General features: G+C 35.3%; 1 protein-coding gene across 1 annotated transcript; it reads right to left on the reverse strand.

The window, feature by feature from the left end:
* Nucleotides 1-13,020: 13,020 nt before the first annotated feature.
* LOC145122055 (uncharacterized) lies at nucleotides 13,021-15,928 on the reverse strand. The gene is made up of 3 exons (XM_079057731.1): nucleotides 15,152-15,928; nucleotides 13,646-14,185; nucleotides 13,021-13,443 (listed from the first exon to the last, which is right to left on the reverse strand). The coding sequence occupies exons 1-3, from the start codon at nucleotides 15,926-15,928 to the stop codon at nucleotides 13,348-13,350; spliced, it is 1,413 nt and encodes a 470-aa protein (XP_078913857.1). The 3' UTR covers nucleotides 13,021-13,347.
* Nucleotides 15,929-25,875: the final 9,947 nt, after the last annotated feature.

Below are 25,875 nucleotides of genomic sequence, written 5' to 3' on the forward strand. Positions count from 1 at the left end.
ATGTGTAAATCCATTCTCCCGGATTAACGACGAATGACTATGTCCTATCCATACTCCCGGACTGAGGACGAATGACTATGTCTTAATCCATACTCTTGGACTAAGGACAACTGACTATGTCTTAATCCATACTCCCGGATTAATGGCAGTTGACTATGTCCAATCCATAGTCTCGGACTAGGGACAATGACTATGTCTAATCCATGCTCCCGGATCAATGACATATACTAAAGTTCTATTCTCTGAGTATAACTCACTCGTACTCGTAAGAAAATACTACCCCATATTCCTCATAATTAATTTAGGTTTACTCTTTATCCTAAATCATCATATATATAATCAAGTATGTTCTTTAACACATATTTCAGGCAACATCAATTAACTCGCACATAAACATATAATTAATACTTCAATCAATACTTGTATTAAAATCATGTTCATGAAAGGGACTACGCACTCACCTGCAAAGGTGGTGACTCGGTACTCGAACAGCACTTTGTTTACTTTAATACAAATTTCCGTTGACAAAACCTGGTATCATTTCCACTATAGTTTAGTCTAATGTTCAACGAGACTTAGGGTCCGTTTGATTTCCTTTCTAATTGGGTCCAAAGGGTGGACTGGGACCAAAAAAACTCAACTGGAATGTTTGACACATCTTCTAAAAGGTTGGACTTGGTCCAAAACTTAGACTCGGTCCAAAGAAATGTATTGATTCGGTCCCTTATTCTATAGTGAAGGACCGGGACAAATCGGCTCCAAAATAACCAATTCCTGTTATGCCCTAAACAATCGTCTACACAAAAGCACAGATCCGAAGAAGAAAATGATTTCTAGCCGTCGTATTCCTCCACAGCCTCCGTCCTCTTCCTCTGTCAGATTCCTCTGATCACGCAACCTCCGACCATCCTTCCTCCAACTCAGGTGCGACCTGCTCTTTCTCCTGCGTTTTTTCTGATAGATTACCTTAATTGTTTCCCAGATAAGATGTTTTTCAACAACGTTTTTGAATTAATCATGTTTATGTTCTTACTAAATGCCAGAACTTTTTTTTTTCTGTTTAATGAAGATTATGATGCTTCTTGCACCATTATGATTTTTGTTTCTATAAGAGGATCTCACTTTGTAATATCAATTACACATATTAAAATAACCTTTTGTTTTCATTTTTTATTAGCATCGCCATATTGAAGGTTCTATTTCTATGCACCAGAAGGCACATGTGGAGACTACTAGATGTGTGAAACGGAAATTATGACTTAACATATGCCAAATCAATTTTTAGAGTGCCACAAAAAGCATTCCTTTCATCTTTCATCCAATAAAAAAGGATTAACTAACGGAAAGAATCCACCAAAGAGAAAATCCACTAAAGGGGAAAGAAGCTTATCTAGAGGCATGAAGATCAATGGCTCACATTATGAATTTGTGTATGGGTCACATGATGAATTAAAAACAAATTATGCATCCACTGTGACAAATGGTTAGGAATATGATATTGATGTACAAGATTTATTTATAGAATGCATTCAGGTATCATTTTAGATTTTAGGTGGTTTTGTATGTTTTTGTTTATATTTATGTGTTATTTTACTATAAAATTAGTTGCACTTTTGTCATAGAAAAATTTATATGCATTTTCTTATGGTTTGAAACAAATATAAGGGCATTATTTTCTTAACCATCGAGGGGTAATATGGTCATTTTTCATCTTTTTGAATGTTTTTATAAAAAATGTATTGTTATAAAATAAATGGTAAATCATAAATGAATTTTTATAAAAAAAAATGTTGTGTGAGGGTAATATAGTCATTTTGTATAGTCACTCAGATGCAAAATCAAACAACAAGTTTCAATCAGAAGTTAATTCAGTCAGAACTTCTAACCCAGTCAGCTTCAAACTCAGTCAGCTCTAACCCAATTAGGAACTATCAAACGACCCCTTATTAATAGTCTAGCTATTATTACTATTATATAAGCGTTAAACAATACTCTTCACTCACTATCTACAGACAGGGGCAAGACATGAAACACCGGAGGGCAGGATCATTTTGGCATATAGCACTTCTGAAATCCAATAACCCATGCGGCCCTTCAAACCAGATTCCCCATACCGCGAGTGGTTAAAAAGATATTATAACGACACTTATATAACCCATAATAATAGCTCAAATAATTATTATAAGGTCCTAATAACGTTACTATATTTAAATAAAAGCTATATTAAAAATTAGGTAGGCGTATCTTACCTACGAGGGGGTTTGGCTAGAAACCGGGCTCTGTAGGGGCAGAACTTCTGAGCCGAAAGCTCTTCTTCTCGGAGTCATCGAGCGCTCCGGGGCTTTCTTCTAGCGTTAGGGGAGTTTTGGGAGGTTTAGAGAGAGTGTAGAGAGAAGAAAGAATGAGAAAGGTGTGAAGAAAATGAAGGTGGGAGAGGTTCTATTTCTAGTGTGAAATATGGATGAACTTGGTGCCACATGTCACCATCTGGTGGCAAGACTTGGGGAGAAAGAAATGGCCAAGATTGTGACACGTCACACATTTTCGCACAACACACTTCCGACTTCTAAAATCCGTAACTTTCGCATACGAGGTCTGTTTTTGACGTTCTTTATATCCACGCGTAGGTAAAAATAAGATCTACAACTTTCATTTGGACTCCGTCGGCTAATTCTCGACCGATCTTAAATTTAACAGTAGGAGGAGATTATACTGTTAAATAACCGCGAAAAATTTGTAACTCTTTCATACGGACTCCATTTTCATCTGTCTTTTTATCGTTGACTTCCTATTAATGAGATCTTCAACTCTCATTTAGGTCACGTAGGCCAAAAATCGCTCGATCTAAACTTCGAGTTTCGGGTCGTGCACTGTCATGCCAAATCTTAGAAAATTCATAACTTCCCCACACGAAGTCAAATTTGGGAGTTCTTTTTATGCACGCTCTCGGCTTATTGTATATTACAACTTTTGTTTAGATCACTAAGGCCAAAAGTCCTCTATCGTAAATTCACTATTTACGTCTCCCGGTGCCGTGTCGGTTTTGCCGTAAAACTTCGACGGGCCATAACTTCTTCGTTATAACTCGGATTTCAGCGTTCTTTATATGTACGGAACCCTTGTAACATATACTACCACTTGGTTAAGATTACTCCTTCTAAATAATATTCCATCAATAACTCATTTTTGATGTTTATTGTCTCTAAATTGACTAGCCCGAATCTGCGGGCGTTACAATTATCTCCCCCTTAGGATGATTACGTCCCGGAATCATCAACAAAACAGGGTTGTATAATGACTCCATTCGTTATCTCTTCATCCTAGGTAATAGTCGTAACTTCTATGTTTCTTCGAATGCGTATCTAACTCATGGTCTTCTTGACTGCAAGCAGTGCTTGATCTTGCACCCGTTCTCTATGTCTTGTTACACTTTCAATCATGACCTTCATGTCACAAACTCGCTCTTTATCAGAGACTCCTTCTTCTTCTTAACAAACCTAAGATAATTTTATTTGATTTCCACGATAGACCGATAGGTCACGTTCTAATGAACTCTCATCGTAGGTTGCAACGCTCAGACTTAGGTCTCTTAGAGTCAAATTACGGAATGGATTATACTTTCCTTCATGTTCTAATGTGATATAATCACATTTTAACATGTAGCATTTCTAGCTACCAACTTCTTTAACTAGCGTGATACTTCTATTGACCGCTTCGGTTATCTTTCACTTCAATCTTTTGGCTTAAGTTAGATGCTACATTGAACTTGGTTCTCTGAACCACGTAACATACTCATCTTAGTCAGACTCAATTTGATATGAACACTAGGGTCGAAACAACAATCATCTTCTTAATCATTACCGAAACGATGGTAACGACATACTTGAATAAAACAAAATCAATTACTTGCTTCTTGGTAACCTTGTGACTTTCCCTGATCCAAGTGCGAGTCTTGTGCTTCCGGTAGTATAGGCCTCTACTACCATTCACACATACTCATACTCGTCCCAAGTATTGTCTCGCAGTTTTCCAAGTCATCATACAAGAAAATCACACAACAGCTTAACACATCAGATAGTAAAACTAAGGTTTTATATTATTCCTTGAAACGATTACATGGGTGTTCAAGTGCATCCTAGACTATGCCTCTAATAGGCTACACCTTAAGATACTATAACTTGTTCTTCGGATATCCATCCTCACTCCTGATTCCTTGCATTGTCAGCTACTTCGTCTAGGATCATATGGAATGCTCTTGCCTTCGGTTTTGGCGGCACATTTGGCTTTGCATCTTCTTCTCTCCTTGGGCAGTTTTGCTTGTAGTGTCCTTCTTCACCACACCTAAAGCAAACTTCTCTCTTGGTTGTGCATTCGTTGGCATAATGACCAGTCTTCCCGTATTTGAAGCAGGTCATCTCTTTAGAGCATCTCCCAATGTGCTTCCTTCTTCACTTGTCACACCATTGTGCTCCTTCTCCAGACTTTGGGAATTTTCTCTTCTCGTCGGACCTTGTGTATCCTTCAAACTTTCTCTTATCGCCAACTTCAACCTTGCTGGCGACTCTTCCCTTGATCATATCTTCAACAGACTTGGCAGCCCAGATAGCTGCCTCTAGAGTAGGTGTCTGACGTACCGGCACCGCATACTCCCAGGGAAGTCCCTTTGTGTACTTGTCGACTTTTGTCAGCTCGTCTCGGACAAGGCGCAAAGCAAACTCCATTTTGTCCGTGAAGTTGTTGGTGTATTCATCGATGGAAATGCTCCCTTTCATCAAAGTTAAGCTCGATCAGGTTTTGGGCTGAGCAATACTTGCGCTTGAAATGCACCAAAAACTCTGCCCAAGTCAGTTGTAGGGGCTCATTGGGGCTTAGAGTCTTCCCCAGAGTGTTCCACCAGCACACAGCGCCTCCTCAGAACTGACGTACTGTAAATGTGGTCTGTAACTTGCCTCTGCATCCACACATCATGAAGGCCAACTCCATCTCTGATATCCATTCCATAACTCCGATCGGATCTTCCTTTCCAGTGAAAGTTGATGGCTTGCAAGTTAGAAAATCCTTGTACTTGCATCCGTTCCTCTCGTCTCCGTCATCTTGGTTGTTTCGTCGAACTATTGGTGGGTTGGCTTGACCAATGGTCCCACTGTAGTTCCCTCCTTCTGAATGCACATCATTCAGTTCGGGTTGTTCGATTGGTATTGTAGCTTCCTCTCGATTCTGTTGAAGCAAACGTCTGGTTTCCTCCATTTGACGATCCAACATCATTTAGATCATCAACTGTAGTCCGGCCATCGTGATGGGCTCTGGAGTGGCTACCACAACAGGTATTTGCTCAATCACTGGAGGTTGATTCCAGTTTCCGTTCGCGTTCCCGACTCCACTTCGGGTTCTTGCCATTTCGATCAATACACCAATTCAGACGTTCGGTGTGTAATAACGAGAATTAAGATAGGAAAGATTTTATTTACGATCGACATGTAAATCTCCCTATCACTCCGAAAAGTTATATGCCAGTTCCAATATCGTAATTAAACATTTAGAAACCTGAACACATAAAGTTTCCAGATCCGGTCGGCAACAGACCATAGATCCGATCATATAATGCATATCATAAATCATTTAGCACATAAAAGCATGTTAGGTATTTTCCCTAAATAAGCTAGTGCTTGTGTCTATTCAGGTGTATTACCTAAATTTTATTAGACACACACCTCACAATCATTGCTTAGCATTCTAAGTTTAAGTCTAGAAATAAATCCATATTCCTAGTTCGCTTAAACTAATGCTCTGATACCAACTGTGACATCCCCATTTTCACAGCCAGAAAAGACCGATTTTGTTTATGCTTTATAAAAATCAGAGTACCTCTTTTAGTGAAAATGTTGCGGAATTTGTTCCCAGTAAAACATGATCAATACGTTATCAAAACATTTCCGAAGAAATGTATTTTTATTCATTTTAAAACATTTTGGATGTCATCGTCAATACAGAAACATAAGCATAAACAGAACTTACATTCATTTACACTAGTGATCTACATCTCTTTAATCTCTCAGTGTAATGTAACTTCGTATCGACATCTATGATACAAATAAGCTTGAGTGGGTCAGGTTGGGAAACCTGGTGAGTACACAGGGATTTCAATCCCACAATGTTATATCATATATATAATTTAGAACTCACAAAATATACAATTTCACCATATATATATATATATATATATATATATATATATATATATATATATATATATATATATATATATAAGCAACTCTTACCCCACCCCGTTAATCCTTACAACGAGACTATCCATACTCTCGGACCTTAAATTTTACCTGTTACTTAACCCATACTCTCGGATCTAATTCATGCTCTTGGATCAATAATTGTGCCCATTCCATACTCTCGGATTAGGAACAAGTGTCTATGTGTAAATCAATTCTCCCGGATTAACGACGAATGACTATGTCCTATCCATACTCCCGGACTGAGGACGACTGACTATGTCTTAATCCATACTCCTGGACTAAGGACAATTGACTATGTCTTAATCCATACTCCCGGATTAATGACAGTTGACTATGTCCAATCCATACTCTCGGACTAGGGACAATGACTATGTCTAATCCATGCTTCCGGATCAATGACATATACTAAAGTTCTATTCTCTGAGTATAACTCACTCGTACTCGTAAGAAAATATAATCAGGTATGTTCTTTAACACGTATTTCAGGCAACATTAATTAACTCGCACATAAACATATAATTAATACTTCAATCAATACTTGTATTAAAATCATGTTCACGAAAGGGACTATGCACTCACCTGCAAAGGTGGTGACTCGGTACTCGAAAAGCACTTCGTTTACTTTAAAACAAATTTCCGTTGACAAAACCTGGTATCATTTCCACTAGAGTTTAGTATAATGTTCAACGAGACTAATTAATAGTCTAGCTATTATTACTATTATATAAGCGTTAAACAATACTCTTCACCCACTATGTACAGACAGGGGTCAGACATGAAACACCGGAGGGCAGGATCATTTTGGCATATAGCACTTCTGAAATCCAACAACCCAGGCGGCCCTTCAAACCGGATTCCCCGTACCGCGAGTGGTTGAAAAAATATTATAACGACACTTATATAACCCATAATAATAGCTCAAATAATTATTATAAGATCCTAATAGCGTTACTATATTTAAATAAAAGCTATATTAAAAATTATTTAGGCGTATCTTACCTACGAGGGGGTTTGGCTAGAAGTCGGGCTCTGCAGGGGCAGAACTTCCGAGCCGAAATCTCTTCTTCTCGGAGCCGTCGAGCGCTCCGGGGCTTTCTTCTAGCGCTAGGGGAGTTTTGGGAGGTTTAGAGAGAGTGTAGAGAGAAGAAAGAATGGGAATGGTGTGAAGAAAATGAGGGTGTGAGAGGTTCTATTTATAGGGTGAAATATGGTTGAACTTGGTGTCACATGTCACCATCTGGTGGCAAGACTTGAGGAGAAAGCAATGGCCAAGATTGTGCCACGTCACCCATTTTCGCACAACACACTTCCAACTTCTAAAATCTGTAACTTTCGCATACGAGGTCCTTTTTTGAAGTTATTTATATCCACGCGTAGGTAAAAATAAGATCTACAACTTTCATTTTGACTCCGTCGGCTAATTCTCGACCTATCTTAAATTTAACAGTAGGTGGAGATTATACTGTTAAATGACAGCGAAAAATTCGTAACTCTTTCATACGGACTCCGTTTTTCTCTTTCTTTTTATCGTTGACTTCCTATTAATGAGATCTTCAACTCTCATTTAGGTAGCGTAGGCCAAAAACCGCTAGATCTAAAATTCGAGTTTCGGGTCGTGCACTGCCATGCCAAATCTTAGAAAATTCATAACTTCCTCATACAAAGTCAGATTTGGGCGTTCTTTTTATGCACGCTCTCGGTTTAATGTATACTACAACTTTTGTTTAGATCACTAAGGCCAAAAAGTCCTCTATCGTAAATTCACTATTTACGTCTCCCGGTGCCGTGCCGGTTTTGCCGTAAAACTTCGACGGACCATAACTTCCTCGTTATAACTCGGATTTCGGCATTCTTTATATGTACGGAACCCTTGTAACATATACTACCACTCGGTTAAGATTACTCCTTTTAAATAATATTCCATCAATAACTCATTTTTGATGCTTATTGTCTCTAAATTGACTAGCCCGAATCTGCGGACGTTACAATTGCAGCCGAACAGGTTCCCAAACTCATCATCTTCCACCTACGAATGAGTTTCAGACCTTTTCCCTCCTTGATTCATAAGTTCGACCATCCGTCCAGTCATTTGATCAACCATCTGACTTGTCCTCTCCTCTATGCGGGCCATAAGACATTCTTCCAGTTCTTGTTCATGAACGTTGGCGGGTGGCCTGTTTCTCCTTGGAGGCATTTTGAACCAGGAATTCGGCTCTGATACCAACTGATGCAGCGTGTAAAACAGAACAAAGATAAATAAGAGTGAGCATGTTGATTCTAACAGAATACCCAGGAAAATCTCTTCAAAACCACGTTGATTTTACGAATACCGTGAGACTGGCTTCAAAATCTGGTCTTACCATACACAGAATTTTGGGAGAAAACTGATAGTTTATAAAACTGATGAATGATCATCTAAATTGCATCAGTTACACATAAATAAGGAGCGGAATTTAAAACGAGCCTCAAAACAACCATGGGCCAAACACAAAATTGTCTATAACTCCATTTAGATATCAATTTATGGACTCAAAAAAGGGTAATTCAGCTTCGGGTACTTATCAATCTGTCACACCCCCAAACCGGAACAGTGGAAACGTTCGGGGGTGGATAACGTCATGTACAGTATCACAACAATTGTATAATAGTAATCAAAGCAAAAAAACCATTACATTGATAAAGTATAGTTTTACATATGTGTTCAAATCAATGTTTACTTGACACCAAAATGTATAGCAAAAACTAAAAGACGTGACTCTATGAAGCTCCGTCTCCTCAAAACCTGTGGGTACCTATTTACTGATTCCCTGAGAATACAAGTAGTTTTGAAAAGAGTGTCAACAATTAAGTTGGTGAGTTCATAAGCATATTTGTATTTGAAATCTGTCTGTTGTTCTTTTAAAATGTAAGTATGTTCTTCCAGAAAATCCTATATTTTCTGTTGTAAATAAATTGTAGTCTTAATACCATAAGACCAAAATCTGTAAATATGGTTGTCCTCAGTAATAGTATATCATAGTCTTATCGTTAAATAAAACCAAATGAAAATGAAAGTTTCTTTGAAATGTAAGTTTCTCTGTACTGGAAAAATAGTATACTGTATGTATTCTTGTATGAAAACTCTATAAATGTAAGTACCCGAATTCCACCAGCTGTAATGTAAAATATTCTATTGTAGTTCTTTTATTTAATAAAAAATACTTGAAGTTGTTTATGTATTCATAAACTAATCGTATTGTTCAATACCAAATTGTGAGTTATTATTACCGTGCTTGATGACCTAGGATGGCCTGAAACGACGTTCTTTAGGCGTCGGAATAGTTATGACATTTGTCACCCTAGGCCTGGCAGCCTAACTTTAGCTAACAGTTAAGGTGCGGGATTGTCAATCTCGTTTAGATCTATACACAAATTCATGCTCTCCCTCCAGGAGACTCTGGTTATAATTTCAGGGCTTGGTTGGTACTTGGTAAGTACTTGAAGTGTGTCTCACAAAGCTATACCGACGGTTACATGTAGAATAAATGAAAATCATTTTATAATGAATAACTGTATGTATGTTTCATAAACTATACCTATTATAGTTTATATGTTTGTTTCTGTAGTGTAACCTGAACTTAGTAAAATAGTACGTATGTTCCATAAACTATATTTATTATAGTTTATATGTTTGTGTGTATTGTATCTGTGAATTTAGTAACAATGATGTAAGTGTTACATAAACTATACCTATTATAGTTTATGAGTATGTTCTTGTATTGTTTCTTGAATTTGTAGAGTGGTATGTGAGTTTCATAAACTATACCTATTATAGTTTATATGTTTGTTCCGTTTGAAATGAAAATATTTCTGAAAATTCTTTGTTGCTCAGCATTTAACAAAGGTTTAAAGTTTTATACTCATATATCTATAGGGCATATATAATTGAAATTAAAAAGACGGTCGGACAAGTGAATTTACCCTTAGCCCACAACCAAAAAGGAACATGAGTTATGGCGAAAACACAAGTCCTAAGCCTGTTGAATCTCATTTATATATATATATATATATATATATATATATATATATATATATGTGTGTGTGTGTGTGTGTGTGTGTTTTAGTAAAAACAATAGTTGAAACAGTTGAAATAATTTAGAATAGCTTGAAACAGTTTGAAATCGTTTGGAATCGTTTGAAATTGTTTGGATGTTAACACAAATATTCCTTGTGTTGTACTTGTATTCCCCCCCCCCCCCCCTAAAAATATGGAAAAATAATGAAAACGTAGGGGTATGAACTCACCTCGAATGCGTGTTCTTGTTTGGATCCGAAGCGATAGTGATGATTCTCGGTTTAGAACCCGTGTGAGTAGTCGTATCCTAATAATAGTTATGCATGATATCGTATTTAAATTAATAAGATATTAATTTAAATAATAATCTAAATAATAATTAAAGTGTTAGACAACACTAAATTATGTAAGAAATACTTACAAAAAGCCTTAGGAATTATTTGAAAGTGTTCTTTGCGTTTTCGGTGTTCTTGGGTGTTTTCGGTGTGAGATATGAATATTTGATGATGTTCTTGGTGTTCTTGAGGAAACCTTGAAGATTTGAAGATTGTTCTTGGTGTTCTAGGTGAAATTATGATGATCTGGGTAAAAATCTCATGAAGATATGGAGGTTCTGTATGAGTTTGGAGAGCAAAATGAGGGTGTTTACGGTTTGGGAAATGATAAATGAATTGAGTTCACGGTTAAACACTTATATATAGGGGTAGTTTTCGGTCTTAATGGGTCTTAAACTAAGTGTTTTCGGTCCTACACTTCCATAAAGGAAGTGATTTCGGTTTTAGGTCAAATGGAAAAGAGTTTTTGGCCTTAAAGTCAAATAGAAAAGGGTTTTCGGTTTTTGCTTTCCCAAAAGCATGTGATTTCGGATTTGGTTAGGGATTTGATTCCTTAAATCGAAAACCATATATACATAAGGTTTTATGATTTTTAAGTTAAGTATTAGGCTTTGGTATGAATATGCAACCTAACTAGTGTAAGCTTTGTTGACTTTTATTGTCTTAAGTTATGTTGTGAATTCACTTACACTTGGTTAATATTTAGACTTTCATTTGAACAAGTTTGACATACATTGACTTGAAATAACGGGTTGTTACATTATCCCCCCGTTAAAGGGAATTTCGTCCCAAAATTTTTTCTATAGAGAGAGCTCATGGACTAGGGAAAAGATGCGTACTTTTGTTTCATCTGATTTTCTCGCTCCCAAGTTGTGCTCCTTGTTTCAAACTTCGATTTGACTGATCGTAGGCCCAAAACAGAGTCCCATAACCAAAGTTATGGTCATTTCCTTGAAGTCTCTTTAGTCACTCAATCATAGGCTTCTAGAAACATTAGGGTCTGATCCTCCACACTAAGACCCGCATCACAAGTCCTATATATATATATATATATATATATATATATATATATATATATATATATATATATATATATATATATATATATATATATATATATATATATATATATATATATATATATATATATAAACACGTTCAAAGCTTTTGAGTTTCTCTAACATTATTGTTACCTTATTTATAAAATAAGATATTATTGTAGGTATTAATAAATATTTATATACTATAAATGTAGAAGATTAGAAAGACTTTGAAATAATTAAACGAATCGGGAATTATTGATTTACACATTTAATAGAATGATTTTTTTACATATATAATAGACTTATTAATTAGTGGGATTAATTTTTTTTTTTAAAATGAAAATACCACATAATGACATGTGGAATTTAAAAAATTCTAAAATCTCACATAATAACATGTGTCAAAAGTCTTAAGAAAATGACAAATGAAAAAAAATAATTTTTATTTATTAGAATAGATCTAGTATTTAATTCTACCATGGTTTGCACAAGAAGGGTAATTAGTGTTCCACGCTATATATTTGGTTTATACAATGTTTTTAAAACCGGTTTGAACCGGCTGGTCGAACCGGTTGGACCGGGAACCGGTAGAGGGAGCGGTTGAACTATTACCGGTTTTACATTGATTTCTGAACCGGATTGAACCGGCCGGTTTTTAGAAAAAAAACCTGTGGAACCGGTCAAAATAAACCGGTTGAACTGGTTAGATCGAATAAAAACACATGAAAAAAAACAATTTACATAATAAACTTTGGTGATTTTTTTCATATCTATTTAGTTTTCTCTAAATAAAAACATATGATAAATGTTATAACATTTTTTGATGTGTTTGTATTCATTTAAAACTATATTTCGTTACGGTATTATACTTCATTTTCTTTTTGACGTATATGGATTGATATAAAACTCTATAACTTATGGTTATGTGTTATTTTAATGTATTTGAATTCATTTACAACTTTTTTATATGTATTTTTAATATTTGAATTTATAAACATCAAATTCATGATTTATATATGTATGTATGTGTAGAAAAATAGGAAAAAACATGAAAACTATAGAAACTGGTTGACTCGGTGGTCGAACCGGGAACCCGATCATCATACCGGTTCAATTAAAAAACCCGTTTTTAAAAGATTGGGTTTATATGTATTTCGGATCTAATGTTTCCTCTAACATATAGACACAAAACATATTTATTATATTATCTATATCTATTTAGTTTCATTCTAGTGCGGTTTACACAAGTAGGGTAATTGGTGTTCGCGCTAAGTATTTGGTTTGGTTCTATTTTGATCAAATGTTTCCTCCCAACATAACACACAAGCAATTCATCCATCAATAGTTCAACTAATGTTCGTGTGTCCTGAGTCAATGGCTAACAAGCAATAGCTCTTGCAGAAATCCGCCCATCACATAACTTTGTAACCTAGATGAAAGCTAGCTAGCTAGGAGAGGAAACCATCTTGATGGTATTTTTGTATATCATATGAGATTAGGCATTAGTCATGGTTGGATATCCTTCCAAGATAATTCAAACGTCTAAGCTGCTACCATTTAGCACATGAGAAAGATGTAATCTCCTTTGGCCTTTAAAACAAAAACTAGAAATAATGTTTCTTTAATAATAGAACTACAACTAATCATATTAATATTGTTCGTCTAGCTCAAGCAATCAACTCATCTTCCATGCAATCTCGTAACTTTAGCCTTACCACCTCCATTTTATTCTCAACTATGTCGCAACATTCTGCTTTGCCATCCTAGAACAAATGAAAAAATAATGTAAACAGTTATCACTAGTTAGTACATGAAACATTTACGAACTAACACCCAATTACCACCAAAGACATGCATAATCGTACTTCATACGAAGAGAATGAGAAGTTTCATGTCGAATATTTAATATGTAATTAATCGGTGATTTATTAAATTTTCATGATTGAATTTGGTATTCAAACTCACCTGCTTAGGTTTTGTCATCGGTGAAACAACTTCAATTCTGTTGATCAAATCTGCAGAATGGTTGCCGGCTATTTCACAAGCCGGCAAACCACGTGAAGCCACTCGGACATAATTTGTTATCACTTCAGTTTCATTGATTATTTTTATGGATTCAAATAAAAACACATGAGGAGTTGCACATGGATCATTTGAGAGTGGTCTTGTGTCGAATATGAACAATGGTGGAGTAGATTCCAAGATCCATGGCTTAAATGTTTGAAGTGGGGCCTTTAGGACGCTACGAGTTATGATATTCTCATAAATATGAACTGAGTAGCCCCATGAGCATGAAAAGGTCCAATTTAATTGTCTATCATAACATACAGTTTGTTGCACCAAACGAGGTTGGTCAATGTTTGCCGCTTTCATGAGGTGTTTTGCTGATTCAGAACGGTCCATTGAAGGAAAGATTGGGTCAAGTTGGTCAAAATGATGGAGGGAAAGCATGGGAACTTTTGGGTGTGAAGATAAAAATCCAGATACATCCCCATGTAGATCCATCTGTAAAATATTCAAATTGACACCCGATATAAGGAAAACACAACTATTTAAACGAAATATAATATAAAAGATAAACTAATACACTTTCAACGTTAGTAATTAGTATTTTCTAATAATGGTCAATTACGGAATGCATAATGAATAACTATGTTAAAAGAACTTGGATTCTTTCAAAATGACATTGGTTGAAGCCTCCATGATATCGACTCTTATTGTACATCATACGTTTTTTTTATCAATTTTTTTATCTAGTTCAACAAATTGAGAGGATGAAGACCTTGTTAAGAAAAGAGAAAAAATAATAATAATAATAAATAAAAAGTAAAATAAAAACTTGAGAAAGTAAATTGGAACACTCTTTTCACCACAATCAATCACATAATTATCTTGCAGTAACTGCTACCAGAAAATATCGGTAGAATTTTTTTCATAATGCTATAAATATTGGTTTATTGTTTATACATGTTTCGTTATTTTCCAAATTGTTACATATTAATTTATTATGTGGAATAATCTTTTGGGCATTAATTTAATCTCTAAACTAAATTATGAGGGCAATGCCCCCGATTAAATAGTACCAATATATATATATATATATATATATATATATATATATATATATATATATATATATATATATATATATATATATATAATTTGAATTATAATTTTGGTTATTGTCTGAGACATATAGTTCTAAAAATTTCACAATATGGAGAAAATTAAAAGTTGAATACTTACATCTTTTTAAAAAAATATGTGATAAGTGAAACAATTATGAAACTTAGTTAAAATTTATTGAAAATTTCCAAACTTTGAACTAAGGTCAACTACGTTGATTTATAAAAGATGAAATTTTTTACAACAATGGAGCCAAATTAAAACTTTACCGAAGGCTAGGTAGAAAATCATTAAACTTATATATACCCCGCTTTTCAATTTAAAACGGTGTTAGATGATTGATACCTGATGAAGTCCTTGATGAGCAGTTAGCGTAACACCAAAATCATTAACACAATTCATCAACGTTTGATCAGCACATTTCAATTGCGGATACCTTCGAACACAATCTTCTATGTTTTTCTGCACCATTTTTGCCAACGGGTAACTCATTATGAGTCCCGCTCCACCAAATCCCATGTCATATGATAGAATTTCATTCGGGGCTATGCTCTCCGAGTGACCACCAATGTATATGTACTTTGTATGATCATATTTCGATAAAACATCAACCAAATTGTCAACAAAAAAGATTGAGTCGTCATCTCCCATGATATACCACCTTACATCTTCTCTTTCATCCCTAAAAATCTCGATCACCGCATGTATCAACCGCACCATGACTGGCTCACCATTGTGTCGACTTTCTTCGAATAATGTTGTAATATTATCTGAAATACGAAAAGGAGGGGAGGCTTCTGACCATGGCAAGAGATCGTCTGTTGGAGCTGTGTCAAGGTAGAGGTAGCCACGGGTGATGTTTGGGCGCCACCATGACTCGATGTAGGATTTTCGATGGTGCCATGCGTTTGTAGACCCCACAAGGCCAAAAACAAGGTGGGAAATGTTGGTGGTATCGGGTGGCAACAAGGAATCATGAGTTCTGACACGAACGTAGTTCGTACGAAGGCAATTGGGTTGGGTTGAGAATGAGAAAATAACGAAGACGATGAGGATGGATGCCAAAGCGGCAAGTGTTGTATAAATTGTGGTTAATGAAGGATTGAGAATAGAAGAAGCCATTGCTAATGCGCAAAATGAGATGGTTGAAAACATGAAACCCGATATTGAAGGTTTTGTGGTATTGAATTACGGCAATGTATTTCTTAAAATAGTTTCACTAGACCTTGTTAAATGCCATTTATTTTAATTGAACAGGTTTAAATTTTTTCTTAAGAGTGTATTTAATTTGTTGCCATATTTGAACTCAATACTTAATTAAGTTTGGACTACTTTTAACTTGTGGTTATTCCTGACCACATCATTTTTCAAATTCTCTACGAAAACGACTTTGAGTTTATTACACCATCAAAACTACTTGTGAATTTCTACGTATTTCACAGTAATCCGAATGAGTTTGGTCATGTGTTTCTCACAGAGTTTAAATTTATTTTTGCTCGTAAATTTAGTAAGTTTTGATTAAAGATGGAAAAGATTCATACGTTTGTCTCTTTTCTAAATCTATTTAAACAATTTTAGAATCTTTGGATTTTTGGCTTTATGATTCATTTAGTAATCTTTCAAAATTCTATTTTAAGTTAAATTTTAAAAAGAGTTTGATTTCTTTAAAAGAAACCGCAATAAATAACAAGTCATTTTCATTTTGTTTTTGACAAAATTCATGTTTTAAAAGGGTAATTCACGCACCTAATGACCTTACTTTTAAAACTATACAGCCCAAAGAGGACTTAACCCTTAACTCATTAACTCATGAACATCATACCAATCGTCTTGATACCAATAAACATAGACGCTATATTTCATTTATTAGACGTTGAAAATATATATTAAAATATGAGGTTTTTCGAAACTTTATTAAAATGAAAAAGTTTTGAAAAACTTATTTTCTATTGTGGGAGTTTTTTCAAATATATATTTTTCATAATAACTTGTTGATTAACAAGCTCTTGTGTAAAGATTTTTTAATATATTATTGATACATATAGAACAACTAGGAAAGGATGAGTATGAACCTTGTCTAAGTTTTGAGTGAGATAATCCTCAAGAGAATATTGTATAAACAAAGAAAGGGATTTTGATGAGTATGTGATGCATCAAGAGGCCGGATTGGGGCGATGCATACGATAAGCGAGAACTTACTTACGTAAGTGAATAGTGATAGTGATATACTTTGGGGTACGCGACGTACGCAAAGGAGTACACGATACATGAGTTAGTATGTTGATATACTAAAAATAGTGATGTGGAACAGGCCATATAGTCACTATCAACATAAAACAGATTAATCAGAAGGGTTGGTCATCTTGTAACTATCACTCATTTTGTTTGATACTAGAGATTCCATGGGTGGTTTCTAAAGGCCTAAACATGTGATTGAGTTCTAGAGTTAGGAATTATCAAGAAAATTGAGGATCACATCAATTTCATTTAGTTTAAGGTACTTCTTCCTTATGTTGAAGCTTACTTGAGCATCTATGGTAGGAGTGGTAAATGATGAAATGTGGTAAATGATGCAATTATGATATTATTTGTTTAGTATGAAGTAACAAAACATGTTTGTAGCATTATGGTGATCAGTTAAACATGTATCGTTAATTTTGAAAGAATGATAAATTCTTGAATTAGGTTGTGGCAGCATAAACCCTAGAAATAAAAAAAAATGTGATTTTGATGAATTAGTTTTCTATCTTAATCAATTAAGTCACAAGGATGATTAATCCTTTGAGTATAATTAAATTGGATGAATGAATTAAGATTCGGTGATATGTTATGCATAATTGGCTTGTACATTTAATAAGTTCATTAATCGGTGAAATATTGATTAAATTGAGATCTAGTTTATGTTATATATGAAGTATATTTGAAATATGGTAATTATTGTTTTGGGATGAAATAAGATTTTACAATTGAAAATGATAGAAAATATTAAAAATAGTGTCCATGGTAATTATCTTTTTGGTAATATTTCTAATAATAGAATGGTTCTTTAGGTTAGCCTCTAAACATAATTAACTATAAGGAAAAAGAGAAAATAAGTTATTAATGTTTTAAGTAATTAATAAATTAATTGGAATTTTTGGAATTAATCAAATAGTTTTGATTAATTAAAGAACTTGAATATTGATTAATTCCTAGAGATTAATTAGAATATTTCAGAAGCTCCTGGAAGCTACATGGGACGATTATACTTTTTTGGGTAGGGATAAGGTTGGTTTTGATTACATTAAGTATAACAACCCAAATTTCTATCCATTATCGATGTTAGTGTTATATTAAGTTTTATTCTTAAACTAACATTTTTATTTGTTGAAAGTTATCTTTGGAGGGCCAAAGTGTAATAAAATGAACCTTGATCATGTATATGGGTCTACAAGCCATTTTGTGATACTTTGAGGGCCAATTATGGAAGTTATGGAGTATTTAAGGAGGCTAAACCCTAAAATCCAGGAATCACTTCACTTTGCAACCAACAAACCCTAATTTGTAGCCTCTAAGTTACTTTGAAGTAAGTTCATAAGTGGGGTTTCCATTCTTAAAGTTTTGGTGAAGATCCAAGAAGGTGGTGTAGTATTTTTGGTGCTTTTCGAGTGAGGATTCCTCTATTAAAGATCAAGTCTTCCTTCCTCTTTCTTTCTCCTGGAAATTGATCTTATTTCCTTAGGTATGAATGACTTTCTTAGAACTAGGTCCCCTGCTTTGCACGCTCCACCTTTGACTCTGTCATTGTAATGTTTTTTCGTCATTACTTTATAATCTGCCTAATGTATCATTTCATCTCCCATTTGTTCTTCTAAGAGGTCCAAGTTTGTTCTTAGCTCTGTCCCATTTGAACTCTCCTGAGGGTTCCTAGTTCGGGTGCTTCTTATGGCGAGTTCCATTGGGATAACCGCTTCCATTTCGTATACCAGGCTGAACGGGGTTTCTTTGGTTGATGTTCATGTTGTCATTCTACAAGTCCATAGCACATTTTGCAGCTCATCTTCCCAGTTCGATTTGTCTTTTCCCAACCTCTTATTGATTCCTTTCACCAAGGTCCGATTTGTGACCTCCACCTCTCTGTTTGCCTGTGGGTGTGTTACCGAAGTGAAATTCTGTCACACCCCCAAACCGGATGGTAGAAACGTCCGAGGGTCGAACAAGAACTACAGTATCACAATAGTTGTATACATTGAAACACAAGTACATAAACAACCATCATATCATACGATTGTATCAGTTACACGACCCAAGTGTTACTTAATATCAAAATACATTACAAGGTTTGCATGTTATCAAATAAAGTAGTTCCCGTAATGGTAATTGGTGTCTTGTCTTCAAATGTTGCTCCACTGATCCGAGCTTAATTGTTTCCTGAGATTACATGTCGTTTTAAAAGTCAACATAAAGTTGGTGAGTTCATAAGAGTTTGGTTGTACAAAAATCCGATATTTTTCCGTAGATGAAAATCGTATCTCCGTCTTGTAAAAAGTTTTCTATTTGTATGCCTTCAGTGTAAAAGAAGAATGTATGTGTGTAGTATGTATCCAAAAGCATTTATAAAATAAAACTTCCCATAACTTCTAAACTTATAAAAAGTGTGACGTGTCATGTGATTTTTATTATCCAAAAATCGAGTGTATAAGTAAATAATCATACTTATAAATGTAGTATATAAGTAAATAACCGTACTTATAAATGTTCTGTATAAGTAAATAACCATATTTATAAATGTAGTGTATAAGTAAATACCCATACTTATAAATGTAGTGTATAAGTAAATAACCATACTTATAAATGTAGTGTATAAGTAAATAACCATACTTATAAATGTTTATTGCACTAGAATTTCACTATTCGATGTTATAGTGCACCCCTGTAATCGAGCTTTCAACTTTAATGCTGCTCGCCACGACACTTCTTCGGACGTCATGAAATGTTTAGACAGTTTTCACCCTTGACCCGTCGATCGTGGTTGTACCTAAAAACCATAAGTGGGGGTTGTCAATCCGATATAGATCAATACACAATTCTCCCGCCCATTTAAGATTTAACGATTATAAGGTCCGGGACTTAGCGTAATGGTTGAAGAAATGTCTCACATAACCCATTGAAAGTATGTTATTCAAGGTTGTAAATGAAATCGAAGCTTTCACATGTTCAAAGTTTTGTTCTAAATGTATGTTAATTACCCACTCTGTAATAGTATTACCCAATGGATAATGGTATTATCCAATGGGTAATGGTTTTATCCAATATGTAAAAAAAAAGTTTTAATCTTTCAAAACTAGACTTTTGGTAAAATGTTATTTTGTGTTTATCCATAGTGTAATAATATTATCCAATGGATAAAGATATTATCTGTCATACAATAGCTCTAATATGATAAATTTGTGCATATGAAAGAATAAGATATGTGTGCTTTCTTTGAAAACATGAATATATGTATATATCTTCATAAAAGAACATAAACATGCATGTAAGAGTATTACCCAAAGGTTAAAAGTTTTATCCATCGTATATTAGATCTAGGACCTATGTGTAAAGTCATTGTCCAAAATGTATTTTGTTTGCATGGTATGTAACCTCCCCCGAAAGTGTAAAATGAGTGAAAACTAGTAGAAAAGGGGGTATGAACTCGCCTTTTGTGCTTTTCCTAGAAGATGACAAGAAAGGGTGGGAAAGATGAGGTAAGAATCAAGCTTTCGAAAACAACACCTTCTTGAACTTCAAGATCTTGACTAGGGTTTTTGATTCAAGATTATGAGTACAAATAACCAAAAGATGATGATGGATGGTAGTAAATATCGAAAATTAGGAGGAACACTTACCAAAAGTCTTGCAAAAATGCTTGGAAATAACATGGGTGTTCTTGGAATCACTAGAGAGAGTGTAAGAGAGTTTGAAGATGGAGAGAAGGTGGGGACAATGCCTCTTGGCCGAGTTTTATAGAGAGGATAGGGGAGGGTGATGGTGCATGGGGAAAGGAAGAGGTAAGCCTTCTCCATTTTTTTATTCAAGTAAGGTCCTTTGATTAAAATATTCAAGTAAGGCTTTTGGATTATTAAATTCAATGTAGGATTTTCTTTGGAATATAATATATAAAGTAAGATATCTTTGGATTATAATACGAAAAGGTGGTATGATGGTGTTGCATATGGTGAGATATTTTGGAAGAAGAGAGACATAATTTGTCTCATATAGTTTTTAAAAAACGTTAGCCCCTTTTTATAAAAGTTTGACATTTTATAAAAGTGTGGTGGGATTTTAGAAATTGGTAAGCCTTAATAACTAATAAAAATATTGTTATTTAATATTATTAACAAAAATATTAAAACCATATGATTAAATTGTTTTTCTCAAATTCGTTATATAAAATGTGAGCGTTAAACGTGATAACTCCCATTTTCTTGATGTATGATCGTTTTCTGATATTTAACTGGAGTATCAAGCTAAATACTAGATCATATGATGTTTGAAACATGTTTATGGCTTTGTGAACACGTAAACCTCGTGTCATGAATATTAACCAATACCCGGAAATATTTGTGTGTTTTATCGAATTGCTACTTTACTGTAGTTTATTGCTCGCAATTAAATCGTTTATTCGATAATTTATTCCAAATATTGCATGTAGTATTATAATATTCAATAAATCATTAGGAATGTTATGAAAATTACATTTCATCTTTTTGACGTAATTTACTTACAATTGACTTTTGTTGAGCAAAATTGACGGATGTCACATCATCCCCCCGTTGAAATGAATTCTGTCCCGAAATTAGTTCTAGATATCGGGCTCCTAGTGATTTGGAAAATTTTGGGGATACTTTTGTTTCATTTGATCCTTGTGTTCCTAAGTATTCTCAGGTCCCCGCTTAGCGTTCCAGCGGACCTTCACTGTAACGCCCGTAGATCCGGGCTAGTCAATTTAGAGATAATAGGAGTCGAAAACGACTTTTTGACAAAAGATTATTTATGGCCCGTTGAATATGTCTCAAGGGTTCCAAGTTGTAGAATATGTCTCAAGGGTTCTGTACATATAAAGAACGCCGAAATCCGAGTTATAACGAAGAAGTTATGGCCCGTCGAAGTTTTTTTTTCGACAAAACCGGCACAGCACCGGGAAGCGTAAATAAGGAATTTACGATAGAGCGACTTTTAGCCTTAGAGATCTAAACGAAAGTCATAGAAAACGTTAAACTGAGAGTCTCCATAAAAAGAACGCTCAAATCTGACTTCGTATGAGGAAGTTATTATTTTCAAAGTTTCGGCTTAGCAGTGTACTGCCCGAAGTTTGAATATTAGATCGAGCGGTTTTTAGCCGACACAACCTAAACGAGAATCGAAGATCTCGTTAATAGTAGCGTAACGATAAAAAGACAGACGAAAACGGACGTCGGATGAAGAAGTTATGAAATTTTAACGGACCAATCCTGTCCCGGCCTGTTAAAAAAATATAAATTTAAAATAAAGTCAAAATTAGCCGACAGAGTCTAAACGAAAGTTGTAGAGTACGTTCCCACCTACACGTGGATATAAAGAACGTCAAAAACGGAGCTCGTATGCGAAAGTTATAAATTTTAGAAGTCGGGAAAGAAAATTGTGAATCTGCGAGAAGGCTGATGACGTGGCCGCATCTGAGCCGTTGCTTGTTGCCCAAGGCCTCGCTCCGGATCTGGACATGTCGCATCTCGGACACCCAGCGTTCTCCTTACGTGCCGCATACGAGGTCGAAACGCCTCACGTACTCCGGTCTTCTGCGGTCCGAGACGAAGCCACGTCGCCCCATCCATCTGGCAGCTTTATCCGAAGACTACGCCCAGCGTAGCCAAGGATTACGCCCAGCGTAATCTGAGGCCTCGCAGTCTATAAAAAGGGGGCGAGAGTTCCGAGTTTTTCACACCTTTCTGACTTCTCTCTCTAGTTTCTTTCTCTCTCTCGCTCGCCTAAACCCCCCTAAAGTCTAGGTAACCCCCCCTAGCACCCGAAGGAAGCCCCAGGCTCTCGGAGTCCCGAAAAAAAGGGTCTTTCGGTTCGGAAACGCTGCTCCAAGCGAAGCCCGATTTTCTATAAAACCCGCTGTAAGTGAGCCACGTCTATGCAATTTTTAATATAGCTTTTAAATAATTATAGTAACATTATTAGGACCTTAAAATAATTATTTGGGCTATTATTATGAGTTATATAAGAGTGTTGTTTAACGCTTATATAATAGTAATAATAGCTAGGCTATTAATTAGTCGCGGTTAACGTTAGACTAAACCCTAGTGGTATTGATACTAGGTTTTGTCAAGGGAAAAATTGTTTTGAGATAACGAAGCGCTGTCTGAGTTCAGAATCACCACCTTAACAAGTGAGTGCATAGTTACTTTCATCTTACACATAGATATGAAGTATTTTATATAAACTACGTGCTATGTATGCATATTATCTGTATACTTCCTATCTATGCTGGATGAACGATTTTATATAAGTTTTAAATGATTTAAACTGTATATTTATTTTATATCTACAAATATGTTGGGATAAAACATGAGTAGATGAAATAGTTGGTGTGTGATGAAATAAAATGATGAGAGATAGGTGATGATAGGCAGGTGATGATAATTAGGTGAGGATAGATAGGTGATGATGAATCGGTGATGTAGGATGAAAGATACTATAACTTTGTCCGGCAATTTGGAGATGTAGTCATCTACCAGAGTATAGATGGCAACCACGGACTATTCTAGACAACCCCGTGGAAACACCAGCATGCTCATAACCTGTAGGTGATGAATTACGAGTTCAGGCGATGTTGTAACTACGTATTCATGTGATGATACTCTAACCCTTACTATGAATTACGCATTTAGGCGATGTTGTAACTACGTATTCATGCGATGATGCTCCAACCCTTACTAGGCGCATATTGAGGGAGTAATCCCCGAACCATTATTGTCTGTGTGATGTAGGCAATGATCCTTCGGAAAAGTCCTTAGGAACGAACATATAAGGAAATTCGATGTAAGGAGATGAGAGGTAAATACGATATAGGAGATTAACCTTAAGGTAATACTTTAGGGAATATCAAATGAAGAAAATGGGGACGGGTAATCGGGTTAATTGTATGACATGTATTATGTGAAGAAACAAGTTAACTATATTATTGTGGGTTGAAAACCCTATGTACTCACCAGGTTTCCCAACCTGACCCGCTCCAGCTTATTTCTATCACAGGTGTCGATATGAAGTTACATTACATTGAGAGATTTAAAAGAGATGTAGATCACTAGTGTAAATGAATGTAAGTTCTGTTTATGCTTATCTTTCTGTATTGACGATGACATCCCAAATGTTTTAAAAATGAATAAAAATAATTTTCTTCGGAAATGCTTTGATAACGTATTTATCATGTTTTACTGGGAACAAATTCCGCAACATTTTTATTAAAAGAAGTACTCTGATTTTTATAAAGCATAAACAAAATCGGAATTTTATGGCCGTGAAAATGGGGATGTCACAGTTGGTATCAGATCATTAGTTTAAGCGAACTAGGAATATGGATATATTTCTAGACTTAAACTTAGAATGCTAAGCGATGATCGTGAGGAGTGTGTCTAATATATTTTAGGAAGTACACTTGAATAGACACAAGCACTAGCTTAATTAGGGAAGATGCCTAAAATGATTTTATGTGCTAAATGAGTTGTGATGATTTATGCTATCGTTTGATCGGATCTATGTTCTGTTGCCGACCGGATCTGGAAACTTTATATGTTCAGATTTCTAAACGTTTAATTACGATATTAGAACTGGCATGTAATTTTTCGGAGTAATAAGGAGGAATATGCGTCTAAATCTTCTCTATTTATATTCTCGTCTTGATGCACTGAACGCATGCTTTCATGAACAAAGCATCGTGGAGGAGACTCGTAGAGAATTGAGTAAATGGAGGAAATGAAGAGGCTTATGATAGTGAATGACACCTATCGGAAGATATCGTAAGAGTGGTATCTTGCCTTTAGAATATGTCTGATAAAATAAGAGTACATTCAGAGGAGTACGGTACGCCTAAAGTACACCTTCGATTGGCGGGATGATGGAACGATTGGTGTAATCCTGAAGTTGACCCAACGTATGGTGTTTCCACCACCAACCGAGTTGAAGCAGAATTGATGATTGAAGATACGCATGGAAGAAGTCCTAGCAGAGTCTAGGGAAAATTATATGATTGTTTGGACACATTTGTATGTGTTAAAATTGTTTTTGTGATAATAAGTTGGAGAACTGCGAGACAATACTTGAGACGAGTATGAGTAGGTGTTAATGGTAGTAGAGGCTTATACTACCAGAAGCACAGGACTCACGCATGGATCAGGGAAAGTCATCAGGTTACCAAGGCACTAGTAACTGATTTTGTTTTGTTCATGTCTGTCGTTACCATCATTTCGGTAATGACTAAGAAGATGATTGTTATTCCGACCCTAGTGGTCATATCAAATTGAGTCCGACTACGATGAGTATGTTACGTGGTTCAGAGAACCAAGTTCGATGTGGCATCTGACTTAAGGATTGAAATAAAAGATAATCAAAGCGATGAGTAGAGGTATCGCAATAGTTGCTTGTAGCTAGAAATGCTACCTTTTAAGACTTGATTATATCACATTAGAACATGAAGGAAGGTATAGTCTGTTCTGGAATTTGACTCTAAGAGACCTGAGTCTAAGCGTTGCAACATACGATGAGAGGTCATTAGAACATGACCCATCGGTCTATTGTGGAAATCAAAATAAATTATCTTAAGTTTGAAGAAGGATCTGATAAAGATCGTTACATGAAGATCATAATTGAAAGTCTAACATGAGATAAAGAACGGGTCCAAGATCGGGCACCGCCTGCAGTCAGGGAGTCTTAGAGTTAGATACTCGTTCGAAGAAACATCAAAGTTACGGTTATTACTTAGGATGAAGAGATAACGTATGGAGTCATCATGTGAGCCCTGTTTCGTTGATGATTCCAGGACGTAATCATCCTAAGGGGGAGATAAT

The sequence above is a fragment of the Lactuca virosa genome, chromosome 6 (genome assembly GCF_052849685.1).
Source record: "Lactuca virosa cultivar CGN04683 chromosome 6, Lactuca_virosa_CGN04683_v6, whole genome shotgun sequence".
Taxonomy (NCBI): domain Eukaryota; kingdom Viridiplantae; phylum Streptophyta; class Magnoliopsida; order Asterales; family Asteraceae; genus Lactuca; species Lactuca virosa.

Coding starts and splice junctions, on each gene's coding strand:
- LOC145122055 (XM_079057731.1), bottom strand. CDS start 15,928: ATGGCTTCTTCTATTCTCAATCCTTCATTAACCACAATTTATACAACA. Junction 14,186..15,151: donor CTCATCAAGGACTTCATCAG/GTATCAATCATC, acceptor AATATTTTACAG/ATGGATCTACATGGGGATGT. Junction 13,444..13,645: donor CGATGACAAAACCTAAGCAG/GTGAGTTTGAAT, acceptor CATTTGTTCTAG/GATGGCAAAGCAGAATGTTG.